At 47.0% G+C, this 18,109-nt stretch overlaps 3 protein-coding genes and 1 non-coding gene across 10 annotated transcripts in view; 1 reads left to right on the top strand and 3 right to left on the bottom strand.

Moving 5' to 3' along the window:
• Nucleotides 1-16: 16 nt before the first annotated feature.
• Nucleotides 17-1,949, bottom strand: RPL32 (ribosomal protein L32). Its single transcript, XM_085072205.1, has 4 exons — nucleotides 1,792-1,949; nucleotides 1,052-1,152; nucleotides 769-950; nucleotides 17-189 (listed from the first exon to the last, which is right to left on the bottom strand). The coding sequence occupies exons 2-4, from the start codon at nucleotides 1,145-1,147 to the stop codon at nucleotides 60-62; spliced, it is 408 nt and encodes a 135-aa protein (XP_084928331.1). The 5' UTR covers nucleotides 1,148-1,152; nucleotides 1,792-1,949; the 3' UTR covers nucleotides 17-59.
• On the bottom strand, nucleotides 1,216-1,351 carry LOC146431495 (small nucleolar RNA SNORA7). The gene has a single exon (XR_014854825.1). It is a non-coding gene; the product is annotated as a small nucleolar RNA SNORA7 (small nucleolar RNA).
• Nucleotides 1,950-2,648: 699 nt separating the features above from the next.
• MBD4 (methyl-CpG binding domain 4, DNA glycosylase) lies at nucleotides 2,649-6,372 on the bottom strand. 6 transcript variants are annotated; one of them, XM_085072200.1, is made up of 8 exons: nucleotides 6,255-6,372; nucleotides 5,931-6,092; nucleotides 4,933-5,747; nucleotides 4,510-4,584; nucleotides 4,107-4,241; nucleotides 3,730-3,879; nucleotides 2,986-3,089; nucleotides 2,649-2,852 (listed from the first exon to the last, which is right to left on the bottom strand). In XM_085072200.1, exons 1-8 carry the CDS (start codon nucleotides 6,278-6,280, stop codon nucleotides 2,775-2,777), a joined length of 1,545 nt encoding a protein of 514 aa, XP_084928326.1. In that variant the 5' UTR covers nucleotides 6,281-6,372; the 3' UTR covers nucleotides 2,649-2,774. The 6 variants fall into 6 exon arrangements, 4 of the variants coding, with proteins under 4 accessions (XP_084928326.1, XP_084928327.1, XP_084928328.1 ...); XM_085072201.1 differs by having other exon boundaries at nucleotides 5,017-5,747; XR_014854664.1 differs by having other exon boundaries at nucleotides 2,821-2,852; nucleotides 2,986-3,142.
• Nucleotides 6,373-6,414: 42 nt separating this feature from the next.
• Nucleotides 6,415-18,109, top strand: part of IFT122 (intraflagellar transport 122) — a 30,336-nt gene continuing 18,641 nt past the window's right edge. For both annotated transcript variants that reach the window (XM_085072193.1, XM_085072192.1), the window contains exons 1-14: nucleotides 6,415-6,522; nucleotides 6,773-6,839; nucleotides 8,018-8,102; nucleotides 8,918-8,996; nucleotides 9,767-9,843; nucleotides 10,263-10,329; nucleotides 11,095-11,241; nucleotides 11,643-11,718; nucleotides 12,252-12,443; nucleotides 13,130-13,268; nucleotides 13,880-14,082; nucleotides 14,555-14,692; nucleotides 15,420-15,584; nucleotides 16,421-16,618. In XM_085072193.1, the coding sequence (XP_084928319.1) occupies nucleotides 6,482-6,522; nucleotides 6,773-6,839; nucleotides 8,018-8,102; nucleotides 8,918-8,996; nucleotides 9,767-9,843; nucleotides 10,263-10,329; nucleotides 11,095-11,241; nucleotides 11,643-11,718; nucleotides 12,252-12,443; nucleotides 13,130-13,268; nucleotides 13,880-14,082; nucleotides 14,555-14,692; nucleotides 15,420-15,584; nucleotides 16,421-16,618 (1,674 nt within the window). In that variant the 5' untranslated portion in view covers nucleotides 6,415-6,481. The remainder of the gene's footprint in view (nucleotides 6,523-6,772; nucleotides 6,840-8,017; nucleotides 8,103-8,917; nucleotides 8,997-9,766; nucleotides 9,844-10,262; nucleotides 10,330-11,094; nucleotides 11,242-11,642; nucleotides 11,719-12,251; nucleotides 12,444-13,129; nucleotides 13,269-13,879; nucleotides 14,083-14,554; nucleotides 14,693-15,419; nucleotides 15,585-16,420; nucleotides 16,619-18,109) is intronic.

The following is an 18,109-nucleotide window of genomic DNA, read 5'->3' as shown; positions in this document are numbered from 1 at the left end:
CAAAACAACACCCGGGTTGGACTGACGCTTTATTAAATACATCTGGCCTGCAGAGGCTGTTACTCATTCTCCTCGCTGCGCAGTCTGGCGTTGGGGTTGGTGATCTTGATGGCAAGCTGTGCAGCTCTCTCCACGATCACCTTCCTGTTCTTCGAGGACACGTTGTGGGCGATCTCTGCACAGTATGACCTGTTGGAGAGACAGTGCATTGGGCTTGGCTCCAGCACCACTGAGAGCCAAGGCAAAGCCCTCCAGAGCCATCCCACCGTGGAAAAGCAGTGGGAGCTGTCCAGTCAGCAGCACTCAGACAGAGCTGAGCACAGGGGCATCACTCCATGACCACTGAACCATGACTGCCACCCCTCAGCAAGCCTGACCTGTCTAGCCTGAAGCAGAAGCTCCCCTCCAGAACAGCTCAGCTTTTCTTGTGAATGACTCTGTCAGAGATAGTTAATGGTCTTAACTATTTTCTTAATAATTAATTTCTACTTTGTAGTGCAAACAAGCACTGAAGTAGACTTGTGCTCAGGTCTCACCCGGAGCCCCAGTTCTGACCATGGTTACCATTAACACAGCCTCATTTGTCACTGTTGTGTATTTTTGCCAAGGGGACAAGGTTGCTGGCCCCAAGGCCTCTTTGTGCCCCCACCCTCCAGAGACACTGAGGGAGCCATGATGGCATCTGTGCTCTTGAGAGCAACGCATTCCTTTATGTCACCCTGACTGTGTCACCTCTCCCAGGTAGGAATACAGGTCTCACACACTCACTTGTTGCTCATCATCAACACTTCCAGCTCTTTCACGTTGTGTACCAGGAACTTTCTGAAGCCTGTGGGCAGCATGTGTTTTGTCTTCTTATTGCTGCCATAGCCAATGTTGGGCATCAGGATCTGCCCCTTGAAGCGCCGGCGCACTCTGTTGTCGATGCCTCTCGGTTTGCGCCAGTTGCGCTGCAGAAATACAGAGAAGTTACAAAACGAGATCACCCTGAACACACCCCCAAAGGTACTCCCAAAGTTCCTGTTCTGGGGAACCTGCAGCAACTCCTCACCTTGATCTTGACATAGCGGTCAGACTGGTGCCGGATGAACTTCTTGGTTCTCTTCTTGACGATCTTGGGTTTCACAAGAGGCCTGAGGGCAGGCATGGTGGCTGCGGGACAGAGCGGAATGAGCGAGGGGCACGGCGGGGGTGCGGTGAAGCTCCCCAGGCCATGCATGTCGCAGACTGTCTTCCCTCACGGGCCACGCCGGGCCGGTGAGGGAATGGGTCTTCATCTGCTGTGGCTCTGCCTCCCGCCTCCGAAGCTGGCAGAGCACTGGGAGCTCTCCAGATGCGATCCTGGGAGGTGCCGCGGTGACATCCCCGCGGCCCTGCGATCCTCCCACCCAGAGCCGGCGCCGTGCACCATGGCCTGGCGGACCATGGCGATCAACAGCCACCGAGACCCCCTGGTGCCAAACGCGCCGTGTTCAGCGCTCGCTACGACCCTAAGGCTCCGCCCGCCCGCCCGCCCGAGCTCCAGAGGCCCCGACCCCGCTCGTGACCGGGCGCTGTCCCGGGAGCGCGGCCGCGGCTGCCCGGGAAGGGGCAGGGGTGGGGCCTCAGTGCCGCCCGTCCCAGAGTCGCCCCGGCAAGCAGAGCACAGCCCCCGGCCCGCGGGGGGCGCTTCCCGCGCCCCAGGGAAAAGATGCGGCGGAGATGAAGGGAAAGGGAGGGGACCGGTCCGTGCCAGAAGCGCCGGGGTCCGGATGGTCCCGGATGGTCCCGGATGGCGCGGCCGGGACTCACCAGTGCCGATGGCGCGTCCACCGCGGGCCCGCTCGAGAGAGGGAGGCGCCCTGCGCGCAGGCGCTTATGGGATAGGCGGGCGGTCCTGGCAGGTACGTGCGGCGCCGCGGCCGTGCAGGGAGCGCACCAGGCACCGGAGAGACCGCGGGGAGGACAGGCCGCCGCCGCTGTGAGGTGACAGCGGGCAGGTTCAGTCCAGCGAGGGTGCCCCGAGAGAACAGATCGGTGCTTGGTGCCCACCGCCGCGTACGGCGCACTTGCTACGAGGCTGACAGGACCTGTCTGCGTCATTTCCGCTAGGCTGTGTGCTCCCGCTACTTCCGCCGGTACGAGCGGTCGGGCGGGCGCTGCTGAGCGGCGTGGCGGGACTCGGCCGCGGCGGGACTCGGCCGCGGCGGGACTCGGCCGCGGCGGGACTCGGCCCGCGCCGCTCAGTCCCAGCGGCAGCTCCGACCCGGACCCCCTTCACCGCCGCCAGGCTCAACAAAGCCAACGCAACGGGCCCAGCCCCGGGAACAGCGCGGGCGAGGGCTGTGACGAGCCTGAGCGGCTGCGGGCACTGCCCGAGGGTCCCCCGAGCGGCCGCAGCTCCGCGGAGCCGGAACCCACCTCGGCCCCTCTCCTGCCGGAGCGACACGGGGCCCGCCACCGGATGAGGGTGGGAAGGAGTCAGTGCCACCAGCAGCAGCGGGCGCTGAGCGGGCTCTGCTCTGTGCACACTCCCTGCAGAGGCTCTCCCTCCAGCTCTCTCCCGCAGCCTGTGGCCAGGAGCACAAATCCCGGCTTCTCTGCCCCCGCTCCGGCCCTAGGGGAGGCAGCTGCGGGCACAGACCTGCACTGCAAGAAGGGACACTCTCTACAAAACAGGGACACGTTTATTTAAAAATAGCGATAACCCCAGCCAGGACATCACACAAATATTTACACCCAGAACTGCAAAGGCACCCAAGGGGAGGGGGGTGCCAGGTCATCCCCAGCTCAGATCAGTCGATGCTCAGTCTCTCCCGGTTCTCCCACAGCCACGTGTGGTACACGTTCAACTTGTGGTCCTGTGGCTGCACCTGGGACACAAGGAAAATGACATTTACTAAAACATCTCATTGCTCCAACAGTGTGAGTGTTGGTTTTCTAATGCCATGAGGCCCACACTCACAAGCCCCATGGATGCTGAAGGACCCGAGGGGCATGACCCACCTCCTTCCACTCGTTGACACAGAAGATTCTGTAGGAGTCGTTCCCGTACTTGCCAATGCCGTGCAGCTCGATTGGGTATCTCCACGCCTTGCTCAGGTACTCACCTGCAGGACAGGTCACAGCACTCAGCACCCTGCACACACAGCTGCTGCCCTCACTGCCTGGACACAAGGAGCAACCAGGCAGGGCCCTCTGCCACTGTTACATGTCTTCACTTTGGCACATTCCAAATGAAAACCTCAAGTTTCAGCTGTTTCCTGGTGAATGCAGGACATGAATCCCCATGGGTTAATTTTAAACACCTTTTCAACAAATCACCATGCAAGTTTTAATCAACTCTCTCTCCTCAGAACACATTATATTCCTCTGCAGGTTCTGAGTATAGAGAACATCAGAATCAGAGAAGTCCCAGCTGGAAGGGCCTTCTGCAGGTCACTAGAGCAACCCTGAGCAAAGCCACCCTACAGCAGTGCTGCAAACCCAGCAGCAGTGCTGTGAGTACTTGGGTCTCTTCCATGCCAGTAAGTTTCCTGGCCTCCTGCAGAACACACCATGGCTGGTGTTTCTTTCCCAGTTCAGACTGGGATCAGCAGCTTTGTGTGTGACACCAACAGATCCCAAACGCTGCACAAAATACCCACCAACCCACCAAACACAGGAGAAGCCACAGAGCAGCCTTTGGATCAAAGCTGTTTGCCTTTTGCCAGTGTAACCAAGATTGTTCCAGATGTCAGGAAAACCCACCGGAGAACTTGATGATGGTTTTGGCTCTGAGTTCATAGAGGCCAAGAGGTCTGAGAAGCTCTGACATCTCTTTCCAGTCTGCAGCCCTGGCTACCTCAGGAGAAGGATACTTCTTCAGGAATTCCCAGAGCACTGGAATGGCCATTTTCCCTGGTGAAAGAATCCCATGAGCAGGAGAGGCTGGGATGTGAATTCTTCTTCTGCACTATTCATATGTTTTCTCAAGTGAGCTTTTCCAAGGCAAGCTACCAATAAAGGATTATTGTTTCACAGTGACACAAGTTAATATACATCGATTCTTTCATTAATGCCATTAAAACTGGCAGGTGTTTCAGCCCTGTAACGCTTCCCAACATTTACATACCAACTCTACTTACCTGAAGTTTTATTGAGAAATATGGTGGCAATGAGAAGCTTCCATGGATCATGGAAGAGTGTTTCTTGGACAAGATTGAAAGGAGAGCGTGGAGGAGTCCATTTTCTGAGGGCCTTCCTTCTGGGTGCACTGGGGGCTGTACAGGGGCAACATAGGAACATTAATTAGACAGGAAAGGATGGATTTTCCTATTTAATTAAAAAAAAATAATTCAAATTAAGACCTCTGAAGCAGATTGATCTTAGTGGAGGCGCTTTGTGTGTGGATGGAGCCATGGCAGTTCCCACACAGCCTTTACAGGGCTGCAACTATTGTCAAACTGCAAGGAATTTTCCACATCACTTGATCCTGGACCATCCTATCCCTCCCCCATAAAAAATATATTTCCCTAAGGAATACAATACCTTCTTTGCTGTATTTACTGGAAAAATATGGACTTGTTTTCCTTCTCTCCACTTGTGTTCGTGGGACAGACTCTTCTGTAAAGAAATAAAATTTCACCATTAGGAAGAAGAGCCAAGTATTTTGCTGTCATGTTTCACACACCATTTCCACTTTATGTGATGGAAACAGAAGGAATTCTTCTCATGTACAGAACACGAGTCCTCTCCAGATTACTGTCTGACACTGTACAGCTTAAGAGTTTGGTACAGTAAGTTTCAGTTTTGAATAAGTTTGCATTAATTTAAATGCTGTTGGATAAAAATGAGACAGATTTAGATGTCAGAGCAGCTTGAGCTGAAGCAGAACACATGGCTTGAACATTCAGGAGAGGCTCTGGCAGAACGTGAGAATGCAGCACATTCTGCTCTCACACACACACACACCTGGTGACATTCTGAGCGCTGTGAAGCTCATCCTGTCCCAGGATGCAGCATCCACCTTAGTGTCAGATTTAACATCCTGCTTACCCAGATCCCCCGGATCTGGCACTTTCCCTGTCTCCAGTCCATCGGATTTCTCCTCAGACCTTGCAGCAGGTGTGTCACTGGAGCCTGGCTCCTCCTTTGGCAGGTGATGCAGCTCCCTCTGTGAGCCAGCAGCCACTGACCTCAGCCGTGCACTGGACATTCGTGAATGAGCTTTCCCTGCATCCACAGGGTCAGCACCTGGATCAACCACACCCTGGCTGTCAGATCCACGCATGTCCATCTGTCTACGGACCCTCTTGTTCCGAACACACTCAGTCTCCTGTGTGTTAGAGATTCTTCTCTGCCTCTTTCTCTTGGGGTCACCTTGGCTCCTCCTTTCTGAGCCCTTCCCAAGTTTCCTGCTTTGGACACTTTTCCCATCTGCCCCCTTTCTTTTAGTTTTCAAACGCTCCTCTGGGTTTGTGCCTTCCATTACTAAATCTACGTTTTCCAAAACAGATGTAACATCTTCCAGGTGTCCATTTCCAGGCTGGATGTTCTGAATTCCAGCCTCAGCACCATTCTGTGCATGCAGCTCCTGCACTTTGGTCTGACAATCCTCCTTCTCAAGGTCACTCCTTGCAGCTTCTGCACCATATCCCCTCACCCCTGAGCATCTGCTCTTTCGAGGAGCTGTGAAATCAAAATCTGCTGCTTTCAATGTTGTCTCCCCAGTTTTCTGTAAATACTCCACAAGTGCTCGTTTTGACCTCAGCTTCTTCCCTTCAGGGCTGTAGTAGGAAAGGAAAGTAAATTAGCAATGACCTTCTCATTCGCCTCAAAAAACCTCAATAAGACATAAAAACAACCTGAAAACAAAAGACAGAAACAGTTGTCAGGGCGATGTCTGAGCAGGTTTCTGTGGCCCTGCCAAGAAAGGCCAGACAAAGCTCACTGACAGCCCCCGGCCTCACCTTATGAAGCACACGTCGATCCTCCCGGCCGTCCTGCCCGCCCGCCTGCGGCTGCTCACCCGCTGCCACCCGCGGGGGACCGCGCAGGGCCCCGCCGGGCCGTGGAGGCTGGGGCTTGTGCCGAGCCGCTCCGCCGCCGCGCCTCGGCTGCCGGCTCGGGGGCTGCAGGGGAAGAGCCCAGGTAAGGTCCTGCTGCCGGGGGAGCTCCGGGGGCGGCGGGGCGGGCCTGAGCACGGACCCCCACACGACCCCGGGGCCAGCCCAACAGCGTCCACACCCCGCTGACAAGCCAAGTCCCGCTGACAAGTCCCGCTCTGCCCTCACCCGCTCCCCGCTCCCGGCGCCGCCATCTCCCGCCTCCCGGTCACGTGATTGCCGCGGCACAGCCTCCCCGCTCCGTCCCCCCGCGCGGCTGGCAGCGCCCCCTGGCGTGCGGAGGAGCCGTGGGCCCCAGGCGCAGGCGCGTTGCCCGTGGCACCGGCGCGGAGCGGGCCCGGCCTGAGGGGCGGCGCTGGGCGGTGCGGAGCGCTGCCGGCGGTGCGGAGCGGGGGATGCGGGCCGCGCTCACCTGGCGCGACAGGGCCGAGCAGTGGTGAGCGGTCCCGGGGACGGCCGGTGTGTCGGGCCGTCCCGCTCCGAGCGGCCGTTCGGGGCTGCGGGGCGGTGCGGGTGGCTCCGAGCGCGGGGTCGGTTCCGAAGGTTCCTGCTGCTCGGGGAGTTGATTTGGAATCACAGCCACATTCACTGTGCCGTTACCAGTCCTGGCCATGTGACGCGTCTGACGGGGAAGGAAGGTGTTTTCTATCTCCTGACACGAGGTTTTCTTGGTTTGTTTCCCTCAGTATTTACGACCTCGCGTTCAAGCCGGATGGGACCCAGCTGATAATTGCTGCTGGAAACAGGCTGCTGGTAGGGAAACCTTCCTGTCCTCTCTGCTTTACAGCTTGATTTCTTTCACATGAGCTTATGAATATAACCTATCCGAAATCCCCTTATCTCTGCCAGTGCAGCCTCACAGCAACATACATATTAATGCAGGCCAATTCTAAAGTGTTTTGAAGCTTTTTAATGTTTCTTACCAAGTTTTAAGCTCTATTTCCAAGAGTAATGAGATTTAAGTTATTTGCGTCATCTCTTCCTCTTGTGCCTTGCTGGAGGTTTGAGATCCACGAACCTGCCCGCAGGCCTGGCACACAGTGCAGGGGCTGTGCTGGCACAAGTTTCAGTAAAATCTCTGTGACAAGGGCAGAGACTCGAGCCCGTGTCCTGGCATTGTGGGAACCTTCAGCTCAAGCTGTTTGTGGGTCCTTGGGGATGCTGCTAGAGGAGCTCAGGTCCTGGCAGAGCTTTCAGATGGGGTAGGTGTAGGAGCTGCAGGAAGGAATGGATGGGCTGGAGGCATGATGGATGGATAGATTGTGGAGCTGGAGTTCAGCTCCAGGACAGCAGGTGTTATTTGGAGGACTAACAGAATCATATATTTAGTGATGTTCCTTTGCAGTAACTTATTGTGTTTAAACATCTAATGGGGAGAAAGATGTTTTAACAGCAAGATGTTAAAATGTTAAAAGAAATTATAAAAAAATGGTAAAATGTAAAACAAGCAGCCAAACAAGCTGTTTGTTTAAAATGTTAAAAGAAATTATAAAAAAAAAGGTAAAATGTAAAACAAGCTGCCAAACAAGCTGTGGAAAATGTCTTTTGAGCGTGTAATTTTTTAGTACTGACTCTTCTTTCTTTCTAAGAAGTATCATGTTACAGAGAGCTGTTTCTATGCTGGAAAACATTTTGTCTTGTATGAACTGTGTGCAATCCAAACTGCAGACACAAAAGGAAGTGCATAATCTGTTGGGCTTCAGTAATTTTATGTCCCAGACCTCACACTGGAGGTGCTTAAGGCCAGGTTGGATAGGGCTTGGAACAACCTGGTCTAGTGTGAAGTGTCACTGTCCATGGCAAGGGCGTGAACTGGGTGAGCTTTAAAGTCCCTTTCCACCCGAATGTGGTTCTGTGATTCACTGAAAGTTCTTTTGTGTAAGTTCTTTTGTTTGTTTGTTTGAATAGTTTTTTCCTCCCCATTTAAACAGGTGTATGACACTTCTGATGGAACCTTAATTCAGCCTTTGAAAGGACATAAAGACACTGTGTATTGCGTGGCTTATGCCAAAGATGGTAAATATCACTTTGGGGGGTTGTTAGCCTGGTTTGTAAAGTGCATGTCTCCCATTTGTTATTGCCCATTGAAAACAGAGAGATGGGGGTTGTTTCAGTCACAATGTGTGAGTGCTTGGGGTTTGTTCTTTAACAAGCACTGGAGTTTGTTCACCAGTGGAGGGTTTGGTCTGCTGTACAGGTGCTCCCTGCACAAGTACCTGTAAAGTCACCTGTGAGAGCTGTAATCCCACTGTCCCTTCCTTTTGACTTCAGTGTTGGGTTTAGCACTGGTTAAGTGTATATTGATGGGTAATGTGAGGAGAAGGCTCACCTCAGAGATTTCTGTTTCTACTACCTGTCTGTCTCTGAGTTTTATTCTTGTAGTTCCTGTGTCCCAGAGCTTCCTGATCTCCTGATCCTTCACATGTTACCTGCTCACTGCACTGTGCTTCCAGTTCTCCCATGGTCTTTGACTCTCATTCAGTGGGACTCTCTCTGGGCTTGGGGGCCTTCCTGCAGCTGCTGCTGTTTGTGTGATGGGAGTTCCTGTGACAGTGTGTCAGTTTAACTTGTCACTGTTCCCATCAATCTCCAACCTGGAGCTGGACAGCACTGGAAGGATTGGTTACTGGCAAAGCTGTGGAAATGGTGCAATACAGCCATTGAAACTCCATGTGGCTGGGGAAGCAGCAGCACATCCAGGCACTCAATGTCAGCCCCTTTATTACGTGAGCCTTGTCAAGTTCAAGAGCTTCTTGCTCTTTCTTTGATTGAGTATTTGGAGTGAAAGTGATTCTTGTACATGTGGGATTTAAATTATCTCTAATTCCTAGGCAAGCGTTTTGCATCTGGCTCTGCTGATAAAAGTGTGATAATTTGGACTTCAAAGTTAGAAGGAATTCTGAAGTACACGTAAGTGATGCCGTTCAGTTCTGTGCCTCAAAAGCCAATTTTGATTATGCACTGCTGCAATCAAAGAGCTCAAGCCATTAGAGCTGGGAGAATATTCACTAAGGTCAGAGAAAAGAGGTGATAGGGGAGGGAAGAGGAAAAGAACAGCTGAAGTATCTGAATGAGGCAGGAAAGCAATTAAAGGCATAAAAGGAGGTGGGGATTCCAGAGAAATCTGTGAATTTAGAAGGCTGACAGAGAGCTGGGGAAACTCAGACTAGGTCAGAATAAAATGAAATACAATATGACCAGTCTTCTATAATAAACCATAATTCTCGTTGAAAGGTCAAATTAAGGATGGTTTTGGTACTTTTGGTGTATTTCAATCTTCTGGCTCTGTTTTCAGTCAGCCCTCTGAAGCAACAACTTCATGTTCCGTTTCACACTGCACATTTATCTCGAGTTGGTGTGTGTTAGCTGATCACTGCGCACAGCCTGCATGAGCACTCTTGGGTTAGAATTTGGATACGACCTCTAGTCACATTTCACAAACCACAATTGCTGTACAGCTTTAGTTAATCTTGATGAAATATGGTGAATCCTGCTACTTGGAGACAATTTTTATAAGATTTATTACTGATTTACTTTGCAGTAATAGCAGATTAACTTGATCTACTATAAACCAATCCAATTATTTTGGCATCTGCTAAAGCTTTCAGCTCACTTGCTGAAAGTCAGAAAAGAGCCATTTAAAAATGATATATTGAAATCTAATTTTAACTTCATTCTAGGCATAATGACTCTATCCAGTGCGTTTCATACAATCCTCTCACTCATCAGTTGGCATCCTGCTCATCCGGGGATTTTGGTATGTCTTCTCCCTCGAACTTTTCCGTTGAACCAGTGAATTCCATTACAGCTACATAGCTGAGCTAACCACAGATCGGTATAGCTCTGTAGCTCCAGCAGAGATGTGACACAACGCTACCTAAAGTTCACCGACATTGGATACTGATTTAAATCACTTAAACTCAATGAGAAAGTACAGTGTAGTGAGGGGTCACAGAGGTGCTGCTCTGTTACTGGGATTTTTTTCAGAGACACCCTCTGTTAGATGGATTTTTTTTCTATTTACTAATAAATAGTTTGTATTTGAATGTCATTCTAGCCGTGGACAAGACTTTGGTGCCTCTAAAATCCCAACTGAGATCTGTGACAGTATTAATTTCCAGTCTAAGCACTGTCACATACTTACTTATCATTGGTTTTTTGTTTTCTTTCATCAAGGCTTGTGGTCTCCTGAACAGAAGTCAGTCTCTAAACATAAAACAAGCTGCAAGATTACTTGCTGTAGGTAAGTTTTAAGGGTTATCTGTGTCATTTAAGTTAGTTTCAATACAACCCATTTCAAGTATGATGCAAGTTTTAAAAAAAGGTAACTTTTCCCCTCTTTTTCAGTAGCAAAGTGTTGGGTTATGCTTGGTCCTGTTCATGACCAAATCCTTCTGAAGGCATCAGAGATATATTCTGATCTTGAACAAGTGTCTTAGGTTCTCTGTCTGTTTATCCATCTTGTGCAACAACAATAAAACGAAGTTGGAGGAAGAATAATTGGAATTTTTGTTTGTGGTTCATTCCCTGTACTGTTGGTGTTTTCAGTTGTAGGAGGTATTACTATTGTGGGGAACCTGAAGCAAGGATTCATTAGTTGAAGTCATTCATCTGACCAAAGAAGAGACCAGAATAGACCTTAGGTCCCCTCTGTCCCACACCAGGCAGTTTTCTCTGATCATGTGCTGAATGTGTCTTTTAAAGCATTTTGGTCTACTCCCAGACTGCCATCCCCAAAATGTATCTCTGACTTAGCACATATTACAAATATCGCAAGCTTTAATTTATTCTTTTACTTCTGTGTATATGATAAAATGTTGATGTAGTGTACTCTGTTGCTATAAATGTGGATTTAGGTGCATAAACATACTGTAGGATTGCTAGCTACTTCCCAGAGCTCCCTCATAGAAGTATACTTTAGTCTTCCATTCCTGTGTGAGTGTGCTGTCCTACCTTCCTGCTGCTTGTTTGTAGTAGTTTACTCTTCAGTATATATGTGTTTTCTCAGCTGGACTAATGATGGCCAGTACCTTGCTTTGGGGATGTTCAACGGCATTGTCAGCATAAGGAACAAAAGTGGTGATGAGAAAGTGAAAATAGAGCGGCCAGGGGGCTCTTCCTCTCCAATATGGTCAATTTGTTGGAATCCTTCCAGGTAAATAATTTCATCCTAAATAATTGCAGCTCACTCTTGCTCAGTTGAGAGACTTTGATGTGATGGTGACCTTGTACTGCTGTAGCTAAATCAGAATGTGTGCCTAGGTGCTTCACCTGTCAAGGGACTGTTTGCTCCAGTGTGTCCACTGCTCACACAGCTCCGGGTGAAGTGATGCCTCAAGTTTTGAATTATTCCTCTGGAGGAGACTGGTTTTGATTTTGTGTCTCCAAGCTGTTTTTCACTGATTTAAATAACAAAGTGTATCTGCTGTCCTTTCAGGTTGTGACTTTTAAAGAGTAATATGAAGTGAATTTGCTGTTGTAGTACTTGGTTCTGTTGCTCTAAAAAATTTATTAATAAATTGCTGTAGAATTACTGCTTTTTTTTTTTTTTCCCAGAGATGAACGCAATGACATTTTAGCTGTGGCAGACTGGGGTCAGAAGCTTTCCTTTTACCACCTGAGTGGCAAGCAGGTATGTCTTAGAGAGTTTATTCAAGAGTCACAGGGTATTTTTGTTTCTGTTTTGTGTCCTACAGTCAAAGTGTTTGTATACTGGTACATTACTAGGTACATTAAATGCCTTCTGTTTTCCCAGCCTTTTATGAGTCTACTTTTTTTAACCATTTCTCCTTCAGCTCTTGTTTCTCCCATAGCAGCTCAGCTGCTGTCTTGCAATTCTTGCATTAAAGCCCTTACAACTTTGCTGGCTTCTGTGATGTGGTTCACTGGTTTGTAGAGAACATCTTTGTGGTTTTTTTTCAGGCGGGTAAAGGGGTTTTGTGAGTTGTTGCATTCTGAGCAGAATGGTTTGGGACTGGAGGGATTCTTGGAGGTATTTTAGAACTGCCTTTGTGAATCTTAATAGAGCCAGTGGTTCTGGATATTAAAAAGCCATGCATGGAGAAGACAAATGGTATCAGTGATGGCACTTGTTGCCTTCAGAAAAGAGTAAATGATCCTTTTGTTAATGTTTTTGATAATTTTTGGTTTTATTTTCCCTTGTAGATTGGGAAGGACAGAGTGCTCAATTTTGACCCGTGCTGCATCAGCTACTTTACTAAAGGAGAGTATCTCTTGCTGGGAGGTTCAGATAAGCAAGTTTCTCTCTTCACGAGGGATGGGGTACGCCTGGGCACTGTGGGAGAGCAGAGCAGCTGGGTGTGGACCTGCAAAGTTAAACCAGACTCCAACTATGTGGTGAGTAGGGACATTTCTATGACATTTTCACAGGGAATCTGTCACCTAAAGTAACACCATACATTTCAAACTTAGTTGCTTAGACATTTCTACTGAGGCAGTAGAACTTGAGCAGTGTCTAGGGAGATCCTAGAGCTGCCACTGGAATTACAAATATTCTGCAGAAGTAAAACATCCTGTAAGAAGGATGTAAGGAGCATAACACCCGCACTCAACTAGTAAGGCATTTGCTGCATTTTGATTAAAAAGGAGGAGGGAAGAATAATTAAAAACAACAGCTAATAACTTCTGTAATTGACCAAATCTAATTCCACGATGGGAAAAAAATGCCTACAGGGCAACTGTCAGCCCAAAATGCTACACTATGAGTCCTGCACAAGTGGAAAGAGAATTAAAGCAAATTTAAGAATAAACAAACGAACACAAACTGCACAAAATCTAATGAAAAACCCAACCAGGTAAACCCAAGGCCCCCACCCACCATGGTGGTTTCCATGGTCTGTGGTGAGATCAATCCTCATTCTGCATTGCACTTGTACCGTGCTTAAATATAAGTCAGCTGTAACTGGTATTCATCCATGCATTATGCAGGAAAAGGAACATGGTGTTCATATAAACACCACACACGTCACCAATTGTCACCTACATGTATCAATTAAATAAAATTATTCTCTTCTTATGTTCAGGCAGTAGGGTGTCAGGATGGAACAATCTCCTTCTACCAGCTGATTTTCAGCACTGTCCATGGCCTCTATAAAGATCGCTATGCCTACAGGGACAGCATGACTGATGTTATTGTCCAGCACCTCATCACAGAACAAAAAGGTAATTCCACACTTGCAGGCAAGACAAAGCTTCATGCAGTTTGTTCTGGCTTTTAATTAATATCCATTGGGACACTTGGAATATACGCTGCATGTACTTGACAGGCTGTAGTCACTTTGGCAGTCCAGCTGTGGAATACACTTTGCCCGAGGAGAGTGCGAACTTGGAGTGTGCAAGTGCAGCGCTGACAAGCTTAATGAATATTATTGGGATTGGTGAAGATACTGGGAGGGACAGGAGCTCTTAAAATAAGGTTTTAATCTCTGAAAATGAGATTAAAATACTGTATGTCATATTTAGCTTTTATTTTCCTTACTTGTAACCTCAAGGGTTTGTGCTTATTTTGTTTCTTCATTTCTGCTGGCTTTTTATGGCAAGGAATTGAAGTACTGCTCCAAAATGTGCTGTTGACAAATCACAGAGAGTGATAAACTGTGACAGGGATAGTAGATTACATAGATGCAGAGCAGCAAACATATCTGGGCAGGAATGAGATTTGAATTTTATAGGTGCTTTAGAGAGATTCAGTTTTAGTGTATTAGTTTTCTGATTTCTATATGTTATTTTTGTGTCAGCTTATACTGTATTGTTTTGGTGTTTTTTCTTTCTAGTTAGGATAAAAGGCAGAGAGCTTGTGAAGAAAATTGCAATCTACAAAAACAGATTAGCCATCCAGATGCCAGAGAAAATCCTGATTTATGAGTTGTACTCAGATGACTCTGCAGATATGTACTATCGGGTGAAGGAAAAGATCATAAAGAAATTTGAATGTAACTTGCTGGTGGTGTGTTCAGATCACATTATTTTATGCCAGGTATGTGCCTTAAAAGCTAGAGTAGTCCTGGAGTGTGTTCAGTGTTCAAGGCAGCTGTCCCAGTCAGTGGCTGGCGGGACACAACTGTCCTGTGGGATCTGTTACAGCTCTTCCCAAGGCAGTCCTGTTGTGCCACAAAGTGCTGACATGTTGCTGGGCAGCCACTGTGGCATGGCTCAGATGACTCTGGTTCAGTAAAACAGGCTCTGTAGTGAATTTCATAAATTAGCACAGAATCCAGGGGAACTTTTGGGTGGGAGAGAACTACTAGAAAAAGATTGAGAGTGTTTGTTTTTGGTTGTTCATAGGATTGGAAAACCCTAAAGCATTCACTCATTAAATTGAGTATTTGACTTTATGATTTTTAAATGTAAATGTAAATACCTGCTAGTGTAGGTATAAATGTCGCACATCAGACACAGATTTTTGTCTTCACCTCCATGCTGTGTTTTATATATTACCGTGTCTTTAGGAGAAGAGGTTGCAGTGCCTCTCATTCAGTGGTGTTAAAGAACGAGAATGGCTGATGGAATCTCTTATTCGTTACATTAAAGTAATTGGAGGACCTCCAGGAAGAGAAGGCCTCTTAGTTGGTCTAAAGAATGGTCAGGTAACACATCATGTCTGGTCTGTGTCTTTTCAAAGAGCACAGTAAAATGTGTTCTGTACTCTTAAAGGGAGACCTTAGGAGCAGCAGGCTCTTTCACAACCTAGAATTTGACAGTCTCACCTTGGGATTGAAAATGAATTACTTCTGTCTTTCACATTCTCTGACAGTAAAATTCATACAAATAAGTTTAACTTTGTCTAGCAGTCTGTAAGTTGTTAGTATCAACTGACAAAAATTGAGTTCTTGGTGAACTGAGAGCAGAATTGCCTTTACTGGGGGTCGGAGGTGTGTGCAGATCTTGTGATGATCAGTTGTGAGGTATACCTGGCTGTTCTCCAGGTGTAGGTGCTGCCTGTTTCACATGCCAGGTGGCAGCTGGAAACATCAAACTGGAGCCCAGAGGTATTGAGAGCAAGGAAGCTGAGATCCTGTGTGTCTTCTGTATCTTATATATTCCTGTATTTATAAAATTGTGTAACTAGTGGAGCATTAAGAATCCAAGATGAATAGCATCTGATTTATTTGTATAGGCTTGTGACCTAGAGCACGTTGTAGCTCTCTCTGCTCAAGAGACCTGAAACTGGAAGCATTTCCTTAATTTTATTGCACAGTTTGTCTCTGAAAAAGCTTGCAGTTTCACACTTTAAACAGCACTGAAGTTTTGCTATGCTGTTTCCAGTTCTAGGGGCAAAAATGGCTGGAGTGACTTTGTTTCAAATCTGTCTAGATCCTGAAGATCTTTGTGGATAACCCCTTGGCAATCGTGCTGCTGAAGCAATCCACGGCCGTGCGCTGCCTGGACATGAGTGCATCCCGGAACAAGCTGGCCGTGGTGGATGAGAACGACACCTGCCTCGTCTATGATATTCATACCAAAGAGCTGTTGTTTCAGGTAGAAATTTAAAGTTGTTGAGCTGTTTTTAAAAGGTGGGGCAGGAGAGCAGGAAGTAATTTGGAGCACAGAACATCCCAAAAGTGTTGTTGTGCAGAAATTCATGTTGCTCAGTAAAGCTGTGAATCACATCTTGCTGGATTTAACTATGATCTGTTTATCAAAACCACCCTTTCAGAGATGATAGAGTAGAAATGAGAAAACAGGAGATCTATGTGATCAACAGCTGAATAAAGAGCACTTAGACATGTGACCTTCTTAGTTTAATTTAGAACTGCCCTGGTTCCCTTTGAAGCATTACAGTTAATGAGCATTTTAGTTTTATGGTTAGTATGAAGAGAATTAAAGCCTAAACATCTTTGTTCGTCTTGTATTCATAGGCTATAAAAGGAATAATGATAATGCTCTTTTCATTGGCAGTTTAGCAATCACTTATTAATAATGATTAAATGTTTTCAGAACACACTGGATAGCAAGGATGGAGTGCTGCAAAGATAGGGTCTGTAACTTCCTTTGTGTAATGGACTGTAAAATGACCAATTAAATGTGCTGAGAGTATATTACGGTGGAATTTCGTATTATGTTCTACAGTTTGACAGTAGAGATCACTGGTAAATACACATAAAAGGCAAGAGAATTATAGCAGTGTATTAAATAGTAAAATACATCCTGTGAATCTGTTTAGGAATATTCTAGGCTTTAGGATATTGCAAATGTGAATTATCTGTGTGTGTGTACACACCAGGCTGTGATGGGTCAAATATTCTAGCTGAAGGAGGCATATTTCTTAAGATGTGATTGCATCAGTTATAATCCTGAGTTGTTTTGCTCATTAGGAACCCAATGCTAATAGCGTGGCCTGGAATAGCCAGTGTGAGGATATGCTTTGCTTTTCTGGAGGAGGTTACCTCAATATCAAAGCTAGTAACTTCCCTGTCCACCAGCAAAAACTGCAGGGCTTTGTTGTGGGTTACAATGGCTCCAAGATCTTCTGCCTTCATGTTTTCTCCATGTCAGCAGTTGAAGTTCCGCAGGTAATCCTTTAATCTCATTAAGTGTTGCTTTATATCTCATAAACATGAATGTTTAACAAGTGAAGAAGCTTTTCTGAGATTTACTTGTATTTCATTACTAAAATGATTGCAGTTCACACTTCCTTCACTGTTATTTAAGTTATATTGTGGGATCTATTTTATTTTTGTTTCTTTGGCATTAAGTAAGATAACTTCCTTTTTGCTGGTGGTAATTACTGTTTCTGATTCTCCCTTTCTACTTGAAAATGCACATAATCTAGTATAGTTCAGGCAGGCCTTACCTCCTGCAGTATTTTTGCTGTGTTCTCTCTATGTAACTTTCCCCCAGTTGTAATTTCATTTTTCTTGAATATGTCAAGTACCGTCTTTTTGTTGCTTCCTCTAGATGTGTTTAGGCAATATTTAAATTGTATCTTTTAGTCTGAATGTATAGTACCTGTGTAGTCTTTATAGTCAAAATTTAGGGATTGCCTTCCATAAAATGCTGTTTTCTGTGTCATGAGAAGCTGTGGAAGTCCAAAAAAACAAAGCAAAAAAAGAAAGTAAAAAGACTGTGACTCTGTGCATCCAAGTGTGTGCAGGATTTGCCTCTGAGAGTCAATATGAGGGCAGAATGCCCTGTGTTTGTTGTTGGTCCGTGTTACAGACCTTCTGTCCCCTGAGGCCCTGGGCAGGTCATTGGTGAGTCTCTGGGTTGTCCAGGGTGCTTGGCAGCCATGGACAGGATCACCAGGCCTTGAACACTCCTGTCTGCCTTTGGCATGCTGTAGGCACCAAGAAGCCACAGAATTACTGTGCAGTATTGCAGGAGCAGCTTTCCCAAAGCTATACTTTTGGAGAGAGGGAGTACCAAAGAGCGTACAATTTTCAGATAAATTGATAAAAATAATGCAGAAATGGAACTGCATCCTGCTGGGGTTGCAAACGTAGGTTAAAGCACTGGTGCTGCAGTGCTCCCTGTTCCTTCCTCTAGAGCTCAAGCTGTGACTGCAGACCCACATCTGTCTGTGTGTGTCACCTTGCAGCAGTTGGCAGTTCCCCACTAGGATTCCCTTTAGGGCAGACCCTTGAGAGCCTGAGTGTCTTTAGGGCCTATATAGTCACAGTCTTGGTAGAACAGCTGTGTCCTCAAGGTTGGGGCAGAAGGGTTACTTCCCCGTGGCACCCCTTGCTGTGTGTCTGGATGTTTTCAGGGACACATCACACCAGGCAGTGGTGCCACTCCTCATACTCTTGGCCTTTGAGAACACACTGCCCTTCCTTTGCTCTGCTTCCAGAGTATTAAAAAAGCTCAGTGTACATCATATTTAGCATGTTCAAATTCCAGAAGAATTCACATTCATAACTACTTCCTAATATTGCAAGGAGCCAAAAATTTCAAAAGGGATGAGTTTGGAATGTAATTAACCCAGCTTGTCTAAAGATATGTTAATGATCACCCCAGAATGTTGTTCTGTCTGTGTAAAAAAACCAGATTGGTTTTGGTCTGGG

Source organism: Lichenostomus cassidix, chromosome 12, assembly GCF_008360975.1.
Source record: "Lichenostomus cassidix isolate B80296 chromosome 12, HeHo_3.0, whole genome shotgun sequence".
NCBI lineage: Eukaryota > Metazoa > Chordata > Aves > Passeriformes > Meliphagidae > Lichenostomus > Lichenostomus cassidix.
The sequence above is the reverse complement of the archived record's forward strand: the minus strand, read 5'-3'. Positions and strand labels throughout refer to the sequence as shown.

What these genes read in the sequence shown, in the direction of transcription:
- RPL32 (XM_085072205.1), bottom strand. Translation starts at nt 1,147, where the DNA reads ATGCCTGCCCTCAGGCCTCTTGTGAAACCCAAGATCGTCAAGAAGAGA. An exon ending in ACCGCTATGTCAAGATCAAG is followed by an intron (nt 951 to 1,051) that starts GTGAGGAGTTGC and finishes GTATTTCTGCAG; the next exon opens with CGCAACTGGCGCAAACCGAG. An exon ending in GTGTTGATGATGAGCAACAA is followed by an intron (nt 190 to 768) that starts GTGAGTGTGTGA and finishes TCTCTCCAACAG; the next exon opens with GTCATACTGTGCAGAGATCG.
- MBD4 (XM_085072200.1), bottom strand. Translation starts at nt 6,280, where the DNA reads ATGGCGGCGCCGGGAGCGGGGAGCGG. An exon ending in ATCGACGTGTGCTTCATAAG is followed by an intron (nt 5,748 to 5,930) that starts GTGAGGCCGGGG and finishes TTCCTACTACAG; the next exon opens with CCCTGAAGGGAAGAAGCTGA. An exon ending in ATTTCTCAATAAAACTTCAG is followed by an intron (nt 3,880 to 4,106) that starts GTAAGTAGAGTT and finishes TTCTTTCACCAG; the next exon opens with GGAAAATGGCCATTCCAGTG.